At 49.9% G+C, this 14,708-nt stretch overlaps 1 protein-coding gene across 8 annotated transcripts in view; it reads right to left on the bottom strand.

The window, feature by feature from the left end:
• The window catches only part of akap9 (A kinase (PRKA) anchor protein 9), a 61,558-nt gene that overhangs the window by 19,919 nt on the left and 26,931 nt on the right, over positions 1-14,708 (bottom strand). For 6 of the 8 annotated variants that reach the window (XM_066715447.1, XM_066715450.1, XM_066715449.1 and 3 more), the window contains exons 17-24: positions 13,947-14,351; positions 12,302-12,402; positions 11,708-11,928; positions 9,728-9,963; positions 5,807-5,969; positions 2,509-2,721; positions 1,763-1,801; positions 116-348 (exon numbers count right to left, since the gene is read on the bottom strand). In XM_066715447.1, coding sequence (XP_066571544.1) covers positions 116-348; positions 1,763-1,801; positions 2,509-2,721; positions 5,807-5,969; positions 9,728-9,963; positions 11,708-11,928; positions 12,302-12,402; positions 13,947-14,351 — 1,611 coding nt within the window. The remainder of the gene's footprint in view (positions 1-115; positions 349-1,762; positions 1,802-2,508; positions 2,722-5,806; positions 5,970-9,727; positions 9,964-11,707; positions 11,929-12,301; positions 12,403-13,946; positions 14,352-14,708) is intronic. The other 2 variants (XM_066715451.1, XM_066715454.1) reach the window with 1 other exon arrangement.

Here is a 14,708-nt window from a genome sequence, read left to right as displayed (position 1 = left end):
TATAATTCATTATGTTTCTGTACTGATATGTGCCATTAAAACTTGATAAACAGAATTGTAAAAACAATAAAACCAGCCTGCTGGCCACGCCCCCAAGGGCACAGAGCACACTCACATCCAGGAACTTCCTGTTCTTGTCCAGCTGTTTCTCCAGCGCCTGGATCTGCTGCTGGAGGTCGGAGGTCTCCGCGGCCCTGGCCTGCTCCAGCTCCACGGCCCGATTCACCTGCTCCTCCAGCTCCTGCTCCAGGGCCTGGACCTGCTGCAGCAGCTCTCCGTTCTCCTTCTCCGCCTGGCGCTGTACCTCCACCTTCTCCTGCATGAGCTTCTCAGTCTCCTCCAGCAGGTCTGCACAGCGGCCCCGCACAAACACACAACACAGACAGTCCGTCAGCTGCCCCCAGGAGCCACCCTTTCTCAGTTCAGTCACAGTTATCTACTGGTTCATTTACCTCTGTCTAATGATTACAATAAAGAGGATGCAGGGATGTCGAAACGGACAAAAGTGTAGCTGCCGGCCATCAGGTGTGTTTTAAATTAATGGGATTTGAGTTCTGCAGTGAAGCAGGGGAGTCTCGTACAGCACACTGGAGAGGGAGGGACACAGTGGTGTGTCATCAAACCAGCCAATTTCTGTTTCGTGCATTGTGTTTCTATCGCTGAATTGAGTTTCAATCAAGCTTAGAGGATGACAATTTGCATTTTAAATTTCCATTTTCAGGTTTATCACACATCTCTGTACACGTGTCTCACTGCCTGATGTCTCTGCCGATCTTGACGTTCGCCCTGCTGAGGAATTTCTCCAGTATGAGCTTGAAAGACTCCCCCAAGCCGACTGCCAGCGGCCGTGCAAGGGAGCGATGAACACTTATGAAATGAAATTGCAGCAAACATCAACGAAACTATACAAAGGCCTATAATATTGTGAAATCATGATTATTTTTTCATTTGTATAACTCTATTTGTGAAATATTGGACAGCTGACAGCCACACCTTTACTTTGAGGCATTTCTCCATCCTCTGTGACAAATGAGACAGTCCCACTCCCAGAGTGCTAACCCGTATGATTCCCATGTGACCCAGACACCCACTAACACCTAAAACCCCCTCTCCCACCAGCTCACTACTAGGCGAGGAGACCAAGTCCACCAAAGTATTAGTACAAGAAAAGGGGTCAGAGGGTGCAGGGAAAAAAGCCACAAGGAAAAATAAATTAACTGAAACAAAACAACGCAGAGTTCTTGTGACCAAGTGCAATACAGGCAACGACATATCCCCAAACCAGCAATCATCTTACTGGGCAGTCGGGACTGCAGCAGAAACTATGCCAATTCGAGAGGAGGATAGAGGATAGAGGGGGAGAGAGGGAGAGAGAAAGAGAGAGAAAAAGGGAGAGGGAGAGAGCGATCTGTAATCCTGGTCTCAATGAGATTCCTTCGCTTTTCTTTCAGATATCAAACGAATGCAGATGATTGCAGATCAGGAGATCCTTATCGTGCAAGGTTTAGTGCACGAGTATGATATTATGCTCACTATGAACAAACCGGTACATATTCATACATTCACTTAAGAAAACTATAAAAACAGATAAAAAAATCAGAAGCCAGAGCAACAGGTTAGTAAGAGTGAGTAGGTGAGCCCAAGGCAAGCAAGCTCTAAGCTGTGAGCAGTCACAGGATCCACCAATGTTTTATCTCGCGGTGTGCCACCCGATTAAACACATATTCAACAACACAATGGCCATGCTCGAAGGTAAACACACCTGCTTCAGGAGCTGCATCAACTGCAGCTTCAACTAGACCTGAGAGAACAAGAGAGCACAAGAGTTCACTTGCGGCCATTAGACACGGCTTCGGGAAAGGAAGAGAGAGCAGAGGAGAGAAGAGAAGTCCAGGCCTGTCGGCTCTGAACCGTGAGGCGTGTCTGCAGGGGGACGTGAGCGCAGTGCTGGAAGAAGTGTTTGTTAGCGTCTCCCCCAGGCATTCATACCCCCTCACTGTCTCCCACAGAGACGGTCACTCTGCTCTCACTGTACAGAGTAGGCACATCTCACCCATACCTGACCAGCCGATCTCGTCTCTGAAAGATACTTCGCGGCACGTGTCGTGATTAAAGTATAGCAAGAAGAGCTCTGAAACCGACACGGCTCGGGGGCCTGCAGTGTGAGTGTGAGTGTTTTTCAGAGTGTGTAGGGTGGGGGGGATTGTGAGTGTATGTAGGTTGAAGGGGGGTACACAAACAGCTCTCTGATGCTGCGGTATCAGTGTGTGTGTGTGTGTGTGTGTGTGTGTGTGTAGGGTGAATGGGGAGTATGCACACAACTCTCTGGTGCCTCAGTGTCAGTGTGTGTATATGCATGTGTTTATGTGTTTGTCAGTGTGAGTGTGTGTAGGGAGAAGTGGGGGTACCCACACAGCTCTCGGGGGCTGCAGTGTGTGTGTGCAAGTGTGTGAGTGTGTGCAGAGTGGGGGGTTGTGAGTGTGTGTAGGGAGAAGGGAAGGTACCCACACAGCTCTCGGGGGCCGGCCCCGTCCCGCATGGCATCCTGTTGGCGGCTCAGCAGCTCCCTCTCCTGCTGCACCAGCTGCCTCTCCTGTTCAAGCTCCTGTAGACGGCTGCCTGTCACGCGCAGCTCCTCCTCCAGGTGTTGCAGTAGCTCCTCCTTCTGACACACCTGCTGCGACATCAGGGTGCGCTCGTCCGTGTAGCCGTCAATCAGCCCTGCAGAGTGCACACACAGACAGACAGACACACCATGTCAACTTGGCTTATCCACCAACAAAACCAGTGTTGATAGTGCTATTGTGAGTGTGTTGGTATGTCCTAAACAGAACAACCCCCATCATCAGAGCACAGTGCACTGAAACAGCCCAGCACTCCCTCCCCACAAGCCCGGCCACGCTGCTCCGAAATTATGACATGAAGGCTTCTGTGCAATAAGACACTGGGTTTGAATAAAGCTCTTGAACGCAGTCAGATATTGTATCATTGTACGATGACACTCTACAGCAGACACTTTTGCTAGCCTAAGGCACACCTCTCTGAGCAATCAACCACAGGCCTGCTTTGACAAACTCATGTCAGAAACACACCTGCGTCGAGTAAAGGAAAACGAGTCCAACAAGAAAAGGAAAAAAAAAAAAAAAAAAGGCAAGAGGAACCTATGAATAAATGCCCCGGGACCCCACCCAGACACACATGATATCAACGGCACTGCAGGACAAAATGTGTAATGATTCCCTGCATTATAAAATGCCATGCATTCCAGAAAAAGGGTGTATAGTTCAGAGACAAAAAATAAAAACATTTTAGGAGAGACTTCCAAAAACTAAATGCAACAAAACGTGACAAGGCACAAACCGTCAATATCAATCCATAGCCCTGCAAGCTGAGCTCCTGTCAACAGTGCCTTTACAATACAATAAAACAAGAAAATACAGGAGCATGCAAACAAGAATAAACGGTGAACTGTGTTGGGGTGCGAGGGGAACCAAGCTGTTGAACTCCGTTAACATCACAGAGGGGCCACACAGCGGAGCCACACATCCCCGAGCCCAGTTCACATCCCAGCGGAGCTACACAGAGAGGAGTGTGGAGGCGGGAACACTGGTTCCGCCTGAGAAAGCTCATTAAACTCATTAGGGAGTCCTGGAATGCAGAGCACGTTTCAGACATGCGGATGAATGGATGTTTTATGCGTAAAACCTACAAAAACACAGCAAGAGCCCTGCGCGGCACGGCCTGGCCAAAAAATCACAATGGCACAGAGCAGGCTGGGAAGGGCTGTGGGTTCCCTCAGGACAGTGGTGCCGCGGTCTCATTAAAAATGTAAGCAGTTCTATTCAGCTATAATTAAAGAAAAGGCGGGGGACATAGAAAATACGAACACAATTTTAGGATTGCGCGTCAGCCAACCAAGCCCCCATCCTGTCCACCGCTGTCACACTTCATCACGCCTGCATTTACATGTAATCTGTAAAGTACCCAAATTTATTCTGGATTTCCATGACATTCACCATAAAACCTGTGACCTCCCGACCTCACGAGGCCAGCATTGTTGATTGAGGTCTCAATGTGGCTCTGAGCTGACACACGTATGGGTTTGCGTTAAAGAATTAAAGAAAAAAGTCAAATCTAAATGAAAATGTTTATCGCGAAACTTATCACAGTTGTGTCACCCACTAAAAAAGGTCTGAGGTCACAATAACAGAAGACATCTTGCTTTGATCATATTCTACTGGATACTGAAAATAAATTAAACTCAAGGGACTATTTTCAAAATGACAAATCATTCCGGAAAATTTTCAATCAAATTATAGAGATTCATGCTACACATAAAATGCATTTCAGGCCCAATATGAGGGGAAGAAAAGTGATATATTTGTTCTCGTGACGCAGACTGTAGCCGACACAATCGACAGCAGAGGCGTGGGGGTCTATTTCAGTATTAGGAACACATTTGTATTGCAAATCATCTCGGTGTCTAGATTAAAGTTAACGCACTCAGGAAGGCGACCAGCGGCTATTCTTATTCTGCTTTCCATGAATGTGGGCGATGCGTGACGCGTCACTCATCAGATAGATGCAACTGACCTTTGTAACGCAGAGCACCAGATGGTTTTATGGCTTCAGAGCGAGGGAGGCCAATGAAAGGAATGTGGAGAATCGCAGTAAAAGGCTGGTTTGCACGCGCTCAGGGTAGGACTTGTTAACGCTTCAGCCTCTCCCTGTGTTTGGCCCATGTCAACAGGCCTATCCTTTCACCTGGTTCCATAATCTCAGAGGTGCTTGTGTTCTCGTACCCCACCCCATCAAAAATCAATCATTTGGCAATCTGTAAGGCATTGATGGAGGCACGAGAGGCAGCCCGGGCCGTGTGTTTGGACAAGCGTGTCCCGACACGTATGATCCAATCCATCTGTCATTGGAAACCCACAGACGCGTGGCTCCCTCACTACTGCGGCGCACAAGCATTGACCGTTGTGTTCACATTCCTCTGTAACTCCGTTATCATGAACTGCAGGGGAAAGCGCAGTGTTGCTGGTCAAACAATGTGTTCAAATCCGATACACTGATCGCTGGGTGTGATATGCTTCCAATAATCATGGTTTCCCTCCGGATCAGTCAATTGGGAACGACCTGTACAGTAGTCATGTCAGTGTAAATGGTCCTTATGCAGCAAACTGGCTTCCAATCGAATGCTGAGTAATTTTTCAGATATTTGTGTAGTGACACTGGCAGGTGCGAATCACCGCCAGTCACGAGGGAATGATCACAGCTGCCAAAACAGGCGACCTGCTAAGGACTGCATAGGCCTAACCAGTATTTCCACACCTCACCTGTGCAATTACCACACAGGACATCGTCGCTGCGCCAGAAGGCTGACAACGACACAAGGGTATAAGTGTCACCCTGTCACACAGAATGGGCCACGCCTTAGTGACCTGCCTGGTAACGAGAGGATCCACTCCTCAACAGCAACAAGAGTATCCTCTTCCCTGGCTCATGTTTCGTCATTATGATGCGAATTAGCAGAAGGAACATCTGCAGGTCAGAGCGGGGACCTCGTCCTGCACCTGTCCCCTGCGCGGGGGGGAGCTACCCGTGGGACAGCATGCTCTCATGGAGCAGGTGCAGCCCAGGACTTCAGCAACAGGGTGACATGACGCTGTACCAGCAAAAACGGCACGGTGTCTATACTTCCCATCCCAACATCATCATCCCAACTATCTGTACAACACAGTCTCACCTAGGCTTTATGTAGGCTATACCTACATAAATGCGCCCCCCTGGTGCACACACTCACCCTCGGCGCGGTGCAGCTCCAGCGCCAGCTGCTCGCGGGCCTTGCTCTCCTCCGCAAGGCGCTCCTGCAGCTCCTCCTGTCGGTGCATCAGCTCGTTGATCTCCGCGTTGTGTCTGAAGGACTCGCGCATCAGCTCCGTCTCCGTCACCCGGGCGTGCTCCAGCTGAAACACAGCATCACTCAGAACCCAGGTAGAACACAAACCACACAACACCCGTCTGGAACACACCTGCACAAGACAGCGACACTCAGAACCCAAATAAAACGCAACCGCACAACACAGCGACACTCAGTATGGCTAGAACACAACCGCACAACACAGCGACACTAAGCACGCAGCAGCCCAGACATTTGAGGGTGCTGGGGGTGATCTGGGGTGTAAGATGCTCAGGATCCTGGTTACATAAACTGTCTTGGTGTTGATTAATTTGATTTAAACCCTTTTAATAATTCTGGTCAGAGGGCCTATATTCAAGAGGACTAAACAGACATTAAAATACTTAATTCTTATTTAGGTATTAATATATGATAAAGATTTAAAAAGATAATGCAACCTAAGCTTTTAATACCACGATATACAATCACTTTTCTAGCTGATGAGATTAAAGCGATCTGCGTTGTCTCAGACACTTGCCAATTTTCCACCCCACATAGAGGGAATAAACAATTGTTGTCAAGGCAGGATGAATACACAGACATTCAAGCTGTGTTGGTGTAAAATTAGGGAAACCTTCTGATAGTGAACGGAAATAAATTTCTGAACACACAAAAACGGTGTTACAATGCAAAGTTTTTTCTTATCGTATTTAGTTAAATGCTCACAGATGCCCATTGGCAAACCCCCAGACAAAAACAAAATGACATAAAATACTAATAATGTTGGAATACTGCTTGGCAACAACACTATTTCCAACACTATTCTCTACAATTCTGATGAAGTTCAAAACTACAGTCAGTCCAACATACTTAGATATTACTACCAAACGCTGCAAACAAACAGGAGAATCAATATTTAATAGCTACCTAAGCTGTAAAAAAATAAATAAAAAAAAATAACTAATAGTAATAATATATATATTTGCTTCCTTCCCTAGCCACAGTACAATTGATAACGTTGGTGCGACAGGGCAGGGATGGGTCCGTCCGCCCCGGTCACGAAGCGCACTCACGGTATAAGGCGGGGTGGGCAGGGAGATCTTGGACACGACGCGCAGCAGGTGGCCATTGCTGATGTGGTTGACATGTGAGATCTGCGTGTGGACCACCACTGAGTTCTTCTCGTTCAAACTGGTGGGCAGAGCGAAGGGCCGGGGCAGGGGGATGCGCGACTCCACCTCGTACACGTCCTCATCCTGGCCCTCCACCCACAGGCCCCCTGGGCGACTGTTCTTCCAGTAAGTCCGATAGGAGTCCATCCTGGGGAGGGACAGGCTGCCTCCTGGGCTACTCGTGCGCTGCTGCCCGGGTCATTCCTGAAGGTGGCGGTCAGTGTTGAAGTGGCCAGGTCCCGACACACGGTCCAGCGGGAACATTGCACAGCTAAGCAACTGTCTCTATGAAGCTGCCCAGAAGAGCCTTGAGCAAACAACACGCTGCGGCGCACGCAGGCAATCACACGGCTCCCAGGTAAACACGGAGGAGATTAAAGCATCCGCAAACACAGAGGCCCCGGAGTTCACAGAGAAAGGGTGCAATTAATTTAAACGCAATCAATTCTGCTGGTGAAACAGTCCAGGCTGCTGTTCCCACAGTCCTCTCCCGAGTCCCACTGGTTAGAAGCAGCACATCTTCAAGAAAAGTTTCCTAAAGTAGTTTAAAAACTGTGAAGTAGATGATAAACTCCGTTCCCTCTCTGCTCTCCCTTAGTGTTGGCACCCTCTCTCTCTCACTCTCTCTCTTTCCTTCTCTCTCTCTATGGATCCAGAAGTAACCTCGTTAACAATTTCATGCCTCCACGGCAACAGCTCCCAGGGAAAACTCACAGCCCATTAACCACTTCCTGCCAAACTCGTCTGTGGGAATGACAACAAAACCAGCCAGGCAAAAAAGAAAAAAGAAACCCAGCAGAATCAGAAGTCCTGTCCCAAAGTCTGTGCTGCCCGTGTTCAGCACAGGCAAGGAATACCTGGCACTTCCTGCAATGTGAGCTCGTACAGGATGTGTGTGTGTGTGTGTGTGTGTTGTGTGTGTGCGTGGGGGGGCAGCAGGCGTGGCTTAGTGCTCTGCCTCCAGGCTGTTAGGCAGGTAGTCTGCACACAGGAGAACACCCTGCAAAGGAAGGCCGTCCGACTGGATTGGCTTCCTCGGTAAAGTCTGTGAACTGTTCTGACAGGTTTGCGTGTCTTCGTGTGAGGGAGAAGGCCTCTCTCTTCAGCGGACACCCAGACCTCTGAAAGAGATGCAGAGTAGCCTTCTCTCTGGGGGCCGATGCACTGGGTGTACAGATCTCTACCAGAGACAAACACCCAAACTCCCAGTCTTCATTCCCTCAGGCAGTTTCCCCCGGGCCGAATCCTTGCTCTGCATTTGCCGGTTGCTCTTTCCACATCACGCTACACCGGACCTTTAACGAGGGAACAGCTCTCCCCCACACAAAGCTTCCTGAAGCTGAAAACCTAAATGCCAGATTTAATTACCAGGACTGGTGGTGTGAACTGTAGCAAATCAAACCATGTAGCCCCAAGTGCAATTCCCACGGCTTTAGGAAACAAATATCACCTAGCAGAGCAGGTTAAAGAACAACGGAAAGCACAGCCCAACTCCACCACAGCCACTCCCTCTATAAGACATTTCTCCCTCTCGCCAAGTCTCACAGACAGCAGTTTAAACTCCGTCCCACAAACTACGGCTCCTACGCAACTTTCTGCGAGTGCAAGAAAATGTCTCCACTAATAATTAACCTCATACCAGTCAAAGGAGAGAGAGGAAAAAGTGAACTGACAAACGTGTGTGGAGAGGCATGTCACCCTGAGGCAGAGAATACCAGGAGTCTCAGGCAGCAGCTGTTCTCCACCTCACCTGGGCCAGCTTTTACAGAGGACACACAGAAACAACACCAAGTTCACAAGAGAGACCCATTACTGAGAGAGCAGGCTGCTCAGCTGTAGTATTGCTGCGGTTCTCTTCTGCAATGTGCGAAACGGCATTACAATCACAAGGCAGCAATGAAACGCAGGTGCCAACATACATCTGGACCCTATTTAAACACGCCAGTGAGTTCTATTGATTTAAGGTCACCTGCTTGTTCTTGTCGGGGGGTCAGAGTACACTTTCACATCAATCTTCTTTAATTAGGGAAGGAGGCCAACAAAATTAAAGACCCTCTCGTCCAATAATACGGTTACGGTTTTATTTTTGTTGAAAATAAACATGGTGATACACCATGTTGTTTCTGGGATGAAACTGAAAGGGGATGCTGATGATCTCTCACCTTTAAATAATCAACAAGGAAAGAAAAATAAATAGCCTTGAGGTAGGAAGATCTTCAGATACTTGTACACGTGTGAAACTGCCCCCTCAGGGCACCAGAGCAGGAAGGGGAAGACCCTGGGCAGAGGCAGCAGATCACAGCTTGGCAGATTAAGTCCCTTCCAAATCCACAACGCAAACAAGCCAGTGCCCGGACCACTTTTCCACAGAAGGAGCAAGTCTCCAGTGTGTCTTGGGAGGGACAGGGACAGGGACAGGGATGGGGGCAGCGAGTGACTTGGGATCAAGCAACAGATCTGAATAAATCAAACCTCTCTGCAGCACAAGCTTACAGCGCCCCCCTGTGTCGTTAACCAACACCTGCGTTCTTCACAGTAGACAAAAATAACAGAAAATCCTGAATGAAATCAAACAAGACTTTGCTCGGCCGCTGTAAATTATTCCAGAGGGTGGGATCTCATTCAGGGGGCTGGGGTGGCGGGATGGGAATACCTGGTTGGTGGTCTTGGTGATGGCCTCCAGCAGTTTCTCCACCGCTGCCTGCAGGCGGGAGCTGACGGTGGCCCAGGCCTCCTCTGTGTCCATTTCCAGGCCGGTGGGGGACAGCAGGCCTCCTGGAAGGAGCCCCCGAGACATCTCCAGTCCCTCGTCCGACTCCGTGCCCCGCGACCACACACTCCCGTCATCCCCCCCGGCCTGGCTGGCACCGCACGGCTCCGCGGGAGTGTCTGGAGCAGGAAAACACATAAAGTAATGAGCCATTAACACGACAACAAAAAGCAAACTGATCATTTTTCTCTGCGATGTCTTTAATTTGGACACTGCTTGGGGGCGACGGTGAGAGCACAAGACTCGCTCGCGGAGACAGAGGCATCATTTCTGGTGGGAAACTGGCACGGGGCTTCAAGAGGAACAAAACAAAAACAAGCGGACGTGCCACTGTCAGGAAATGAAGGAAAACAAAATAAGTGTCAAAGCTGCTGAGGTGTGACAATTAATGCGTCTCCTCCTCTCCACTCAAACCGATGGGCTCCACACTGAACACAGACAAAACAAACAGCCGGCCCACGAGAACATAGTCTACATCACAGAGGGTAACTGTGTGAAAAAAGGCAGGCAAAACCTAGAAGCAGCTTCAAATCCTTTAAAAAATAGGTAAACAAATCAAGTTGTTAGGATGGCACATCGTTCTATTGCACCAAGTCATTGTGGTTTAGTGGTGTCAGTCACTGCTGCTCGGCCTGGTCCTGCAGGGGCACACTGTGACCCACAGAGTCCTGTCCACAGCCACACATGCCGATGCAGGACAATGTGAGACACGCAGCACCGCAATGTCAGATAAGACAATGTTATCAATATTATTTCAGCTTCGGTTTTCAAATCCTTAAAGTGACACACACTGAACACAAGGTACACTGAACAAGTTCAGCTGCGCATGTTATAAGTCCAGCTGAGATTAGTGTGCCATGTCATGTTTATCCCATAAATCCAGGTGATTTGTATTTATTTATTCATTTATATTTAATTTAAATTCCAGCGGTCTTAAAATCCTACCTCCTTTGTAAGACACTGTGCCCGTGTCTACTCAGTCTGTGTGAGAGGCGCGTCACATTACAAGTGCACTACTCCGAGCCAAGCGGTTTTGACATGTTAATGACATGTCAGAACCGCTTGGCTCGGAGTAGTGCACTTGTAATGTGACGCGCCTCTCACACAGACTGAGTTTCACCATGACCTGAACCCCCCCGCCCTGTCCTGTCAGGAAAGTGTAAATCCCTCGCATCACGACCTGTAAACCACATATGTCAGGATGATCCCCAAATCACCCAGATTACCAAGCGCATGGATCCGGGGGATGGGGTGGGGGGGCATACATCTGTCTGCGTTATTAGCTGAACTAAGCTGCTTTTCTGGACAAGATAAACAGATCTGTAATCACCGCTGTAACAGCCTGCCGGAGAGAGAGAGCGAGTGCGGGTGTGCTGGGCGCCGCTGATGAGAGTCCCAGGGACAGAGACAGTCAGGGCACAGCACCGGGCGCCGAGGGGACGTGGGGTTCAGCTCTGAGTTCAACATTAGGGGCGGCCTGCTGTATTGGGGAAGGCGGCTCAACTGTCTGCTGCCTTGCTGACCGTGAGGATGCAGAGGGAAGATTTGGGAGACAAACTCGTCTTTGATGTAGTCCAACAGGTCCTGGTTTTCGGATCATGGGAAAACAGCACTTGTTCCAGATCTCTCACCTGAATTACACACCTAGCAGCGTGCAAATCGTCAGTTTTACCAACACATCAGGGTCTCTCTGTGCCAGCCTCACACAGTAATTGGTTACCTATTATTATATTTGAGAGAGTGAATGAGTGTGAGTATGTGTGTGAAGTATGTTTGTGTGTGTGTTTGTATGTGAGTGAGAGTGAATGGGTGAATAAGTTGTGTGTGTGAGCGCGTGCTTAAGCGCCATTAATCCATACACACCCCCAGCCGGTCTGCGGTTCAGTGTGCCGTGGGGGGCCCGGGTCTCTGTGCCATTTGGCCCCCAGGTCTCCTCAGTGCCGGTCAGCTGGGGGGGAGCTTTAATCGCCGGGGAAAGCAGGCCCTCCACATGGCGCCCTATGGTCTCCTCGGCCGCAGCAGTGGTCTTCAGCACGTCACACAGCACTTGGCGCAGCCTGACGTTTGCCTCCCTCAGCCGGTCCCTGCAGAACAGCCCAGACGCAAACAAACATTCACACTCATCTCGGTGTTGTCAACCATGAGCACAGACACGCATACATACATACATGCATACAGGCATACAGGCATACGAATATGGATGTGAAAGGCATTTGAGGCAAAGGTCAACTCTGTCCTCAGTTCAATTTCTCTCAAGCAAATGCTTTTTGTTACACAGTATCTTAAGGTTGCTTTCATAGCATTATATATTTTAAAAAATATTTTACAGGTGTCACTATTTAATTACAATTATTATTACAGTAAAGATTTGTATTAAACAGCACATGGCAAGATGAACTGCGTTGGCACAGAAGTCCACCAGTGCACCCCCCCCCCCACCGCCATTCCCTTACGCACCTCTCGGCGGTGATGACATCAGCCGGGCCCTCACTGTCTCCTCGGGTCTCGCGCAGCGTTGCCTCCTCCGGGGACGCCTCCTGGCAGCCGCGCCCCTCGCCCTGCCCCAGCCCCAGCGAACGCAGAGGCAGAAAGGACAACAGAGACAAGAACCCGGTCATGCTGGTCCCACTGGCACTCCCCCCACCAGCACCGCGAGTCACCAGTACTGGACTGCGAGGTTAGGAGTAACAGGCTGCTCCTTCAGCAGGGTGTGTGGCAGCTCTAAGGCAGGTCAAACCTGGCCAGAGCGAGCGGTGAGGCAGTCTGCTATTGTTTGCTATTGAAACAATCCCTCCTGTACGCTGCCATGGCGACAGCGGCACCTGTGAAGTGCGGCGGTGGAAACAAGTCCCCAGCTCACGGCAGGAGACGCACAAAGAGCCCAAGACACACTGCGGGACGCGAGGCGTTCCACACTCGCAGGGAAGAGCCACCAAGATCAGCCATGGCCAACGGCAGACCCCTGGTCTCGGAGGAAACCTCGACCGCAGCTCCACACACCTTTCAGCAGATCAATGCTCTTTTGTTTGAACAGTGTCGGGTTACCTGCTCACTCCGTGTGCCGCTGCTTTGCATATCAGTCTCGTGGGCCTCTGCCCTCCCAGCGGCGACACCTTCTCTCTCAACCTCCACAGAGAGATAAAGCCGTTCAGATCCCCGGTGGCAGGAATGCGTCCCGGCGCCCAACCGTATCGTCACTCAGGGCCTACCTCTCACTACTGTAACTGAGGCGAAGGCGAGGGAATCGGGCGATGAAAGCGCTGTAGACTCCTGGCCCGTGTCAACGAGAGTGCTGTGGACTTTAATGCTTTACCATTACATTCCTCTCAGGTTTGGCACGTTACCCTTATTTCTGAAAGTGGATTACGATTTGGCAGCTGCTGCCCAACACCCAGGCAACACATGTTCAACAAGAAACTGTCAAAGGTCACGGTGTAAACGTGATGCAATTACACAGAACAATTGCGCGAGGAATGGTTCAGCCCAGGGCACAATTGCCGAGCTGACAGCAGCCAGGATGCCGATAGTCCTGAAACACTGCCGCTATGTGCGAGGCTAGTGCATTGTCAACCAACAGCAGCCTGTGGGGGCCAGGACTGCACAGCTCAATTACTAGGTCTGTTTCACCGAGGAGGTTGGATGCTTTAAAGCAGGTTTTGTGCTGACCCATAATTAAGGTCTGTAGGTGTTGTGCTCTGCATTGCCACAGTTGCCAGGGGGACATACCCGACACTTGTTTAGATCACATAGACCTGGTCAACATCTCTGGTCAACAACCACACGCCTGAAAGAGACATAAAACCCGTAAAGAGTCACACTCCTGCATCTCTCCGAGTCCCAGTGAAAGCCAGCCTTCAGTGTGATGGGTTTTTAAGCTTGTCCAGGGTGAGTGCTCTCACGATGTCAGCTTGCATTTGTGCGTGGTGATGTGCCCTGGAGGCTGCGGTCTGAGTGATGTAACTAGAGGACCAAAGGAGCTACAGAGAGACAATCAAACTGCACAGATTCAAGAGGAAACTCACCAGGGGGTCGGCTGGAACAGCCCTGACTTGCACCTTATAAAAGATCAATAGACGATCAGTCTGGAGTGTTTGGATCTTACCGTTTCCTTCTGCAGAATCACGAATGACGTTCCCAGCCCGGGATGATCCAAGTGATCGGAGGAAACGCTCTGGGCAACAGCTGCCTGGCACTCCTTGTCCACCATGAGCGGAGTGCTACCCATCTGCCGCAGCCGCTCTCTCAGAGACAGCACATCTGCCGTCCTCTCCCTCAGCACGTTCTCCAGCTCTTCTTTCTCCTCCAGCAGCCTTCGCTCCGTGTCCCGCGGCATCCCTGGCTCCTGTCCCGGACCCATTTCTCCATGGAACGCATTGCCCTGGGCCTCCAGCTCCCCCTCCAGGTCTCCGCAAAGTGCCTGCAGCCCAGGTGCGCTCTCTCTGGCCTGGCGATTGATTCTCGCCAGCTCCGTCTGCTGGGCGAACTCCACGGACATCTGCACGATCACCTGAGTGAACGAGACATGTACAAATACGTCAATGGAAACAGACAAATGAAATCCTGATCACCAAATCATGGCAACATGCTTGAGGAGAAACAAAAACATAACAGCTTAAACGACTGAATAGATACTGATCATATTTTGCTCTTTCCCACCCCTGCAGAAATAAGTGTGTACAGCACTCTAAGACAACATGTCTCTTTTTTTGTCACAGCTTTACTTAAATTTAATCTATCGTAACAGCAGACAATATACATTTAATGACAAAAGGTCATATTTAGCACATTTATCTCAGGAAAGTAATCTAGGGACTCAGCTGGAGCAAACGCAAGAACTCACCAGAGCCTCTGTACCTGGGTGCCC

The sequence above is a fragment of the Amia ocellicauda genome, chromosome 10 (assembly GCF_036373705.1).
Source record: "Amia ocellicauda isolate fAmiCal2 chromosome 10, fAmiCal2.hap1, whole genome shotgun sequence".
NCBI classification, from domain to species: Eukaryota; Metazoa; Chordata; class Actinopteri; order Amiiformes; family Amiidae; genus Amia; species Amia ocellicauda.
The sequence above is the reverse complement of the archived record's forward strand: the minus strand, read 5'-3'. Positions and strand labels throughout refer to the sequence as shown.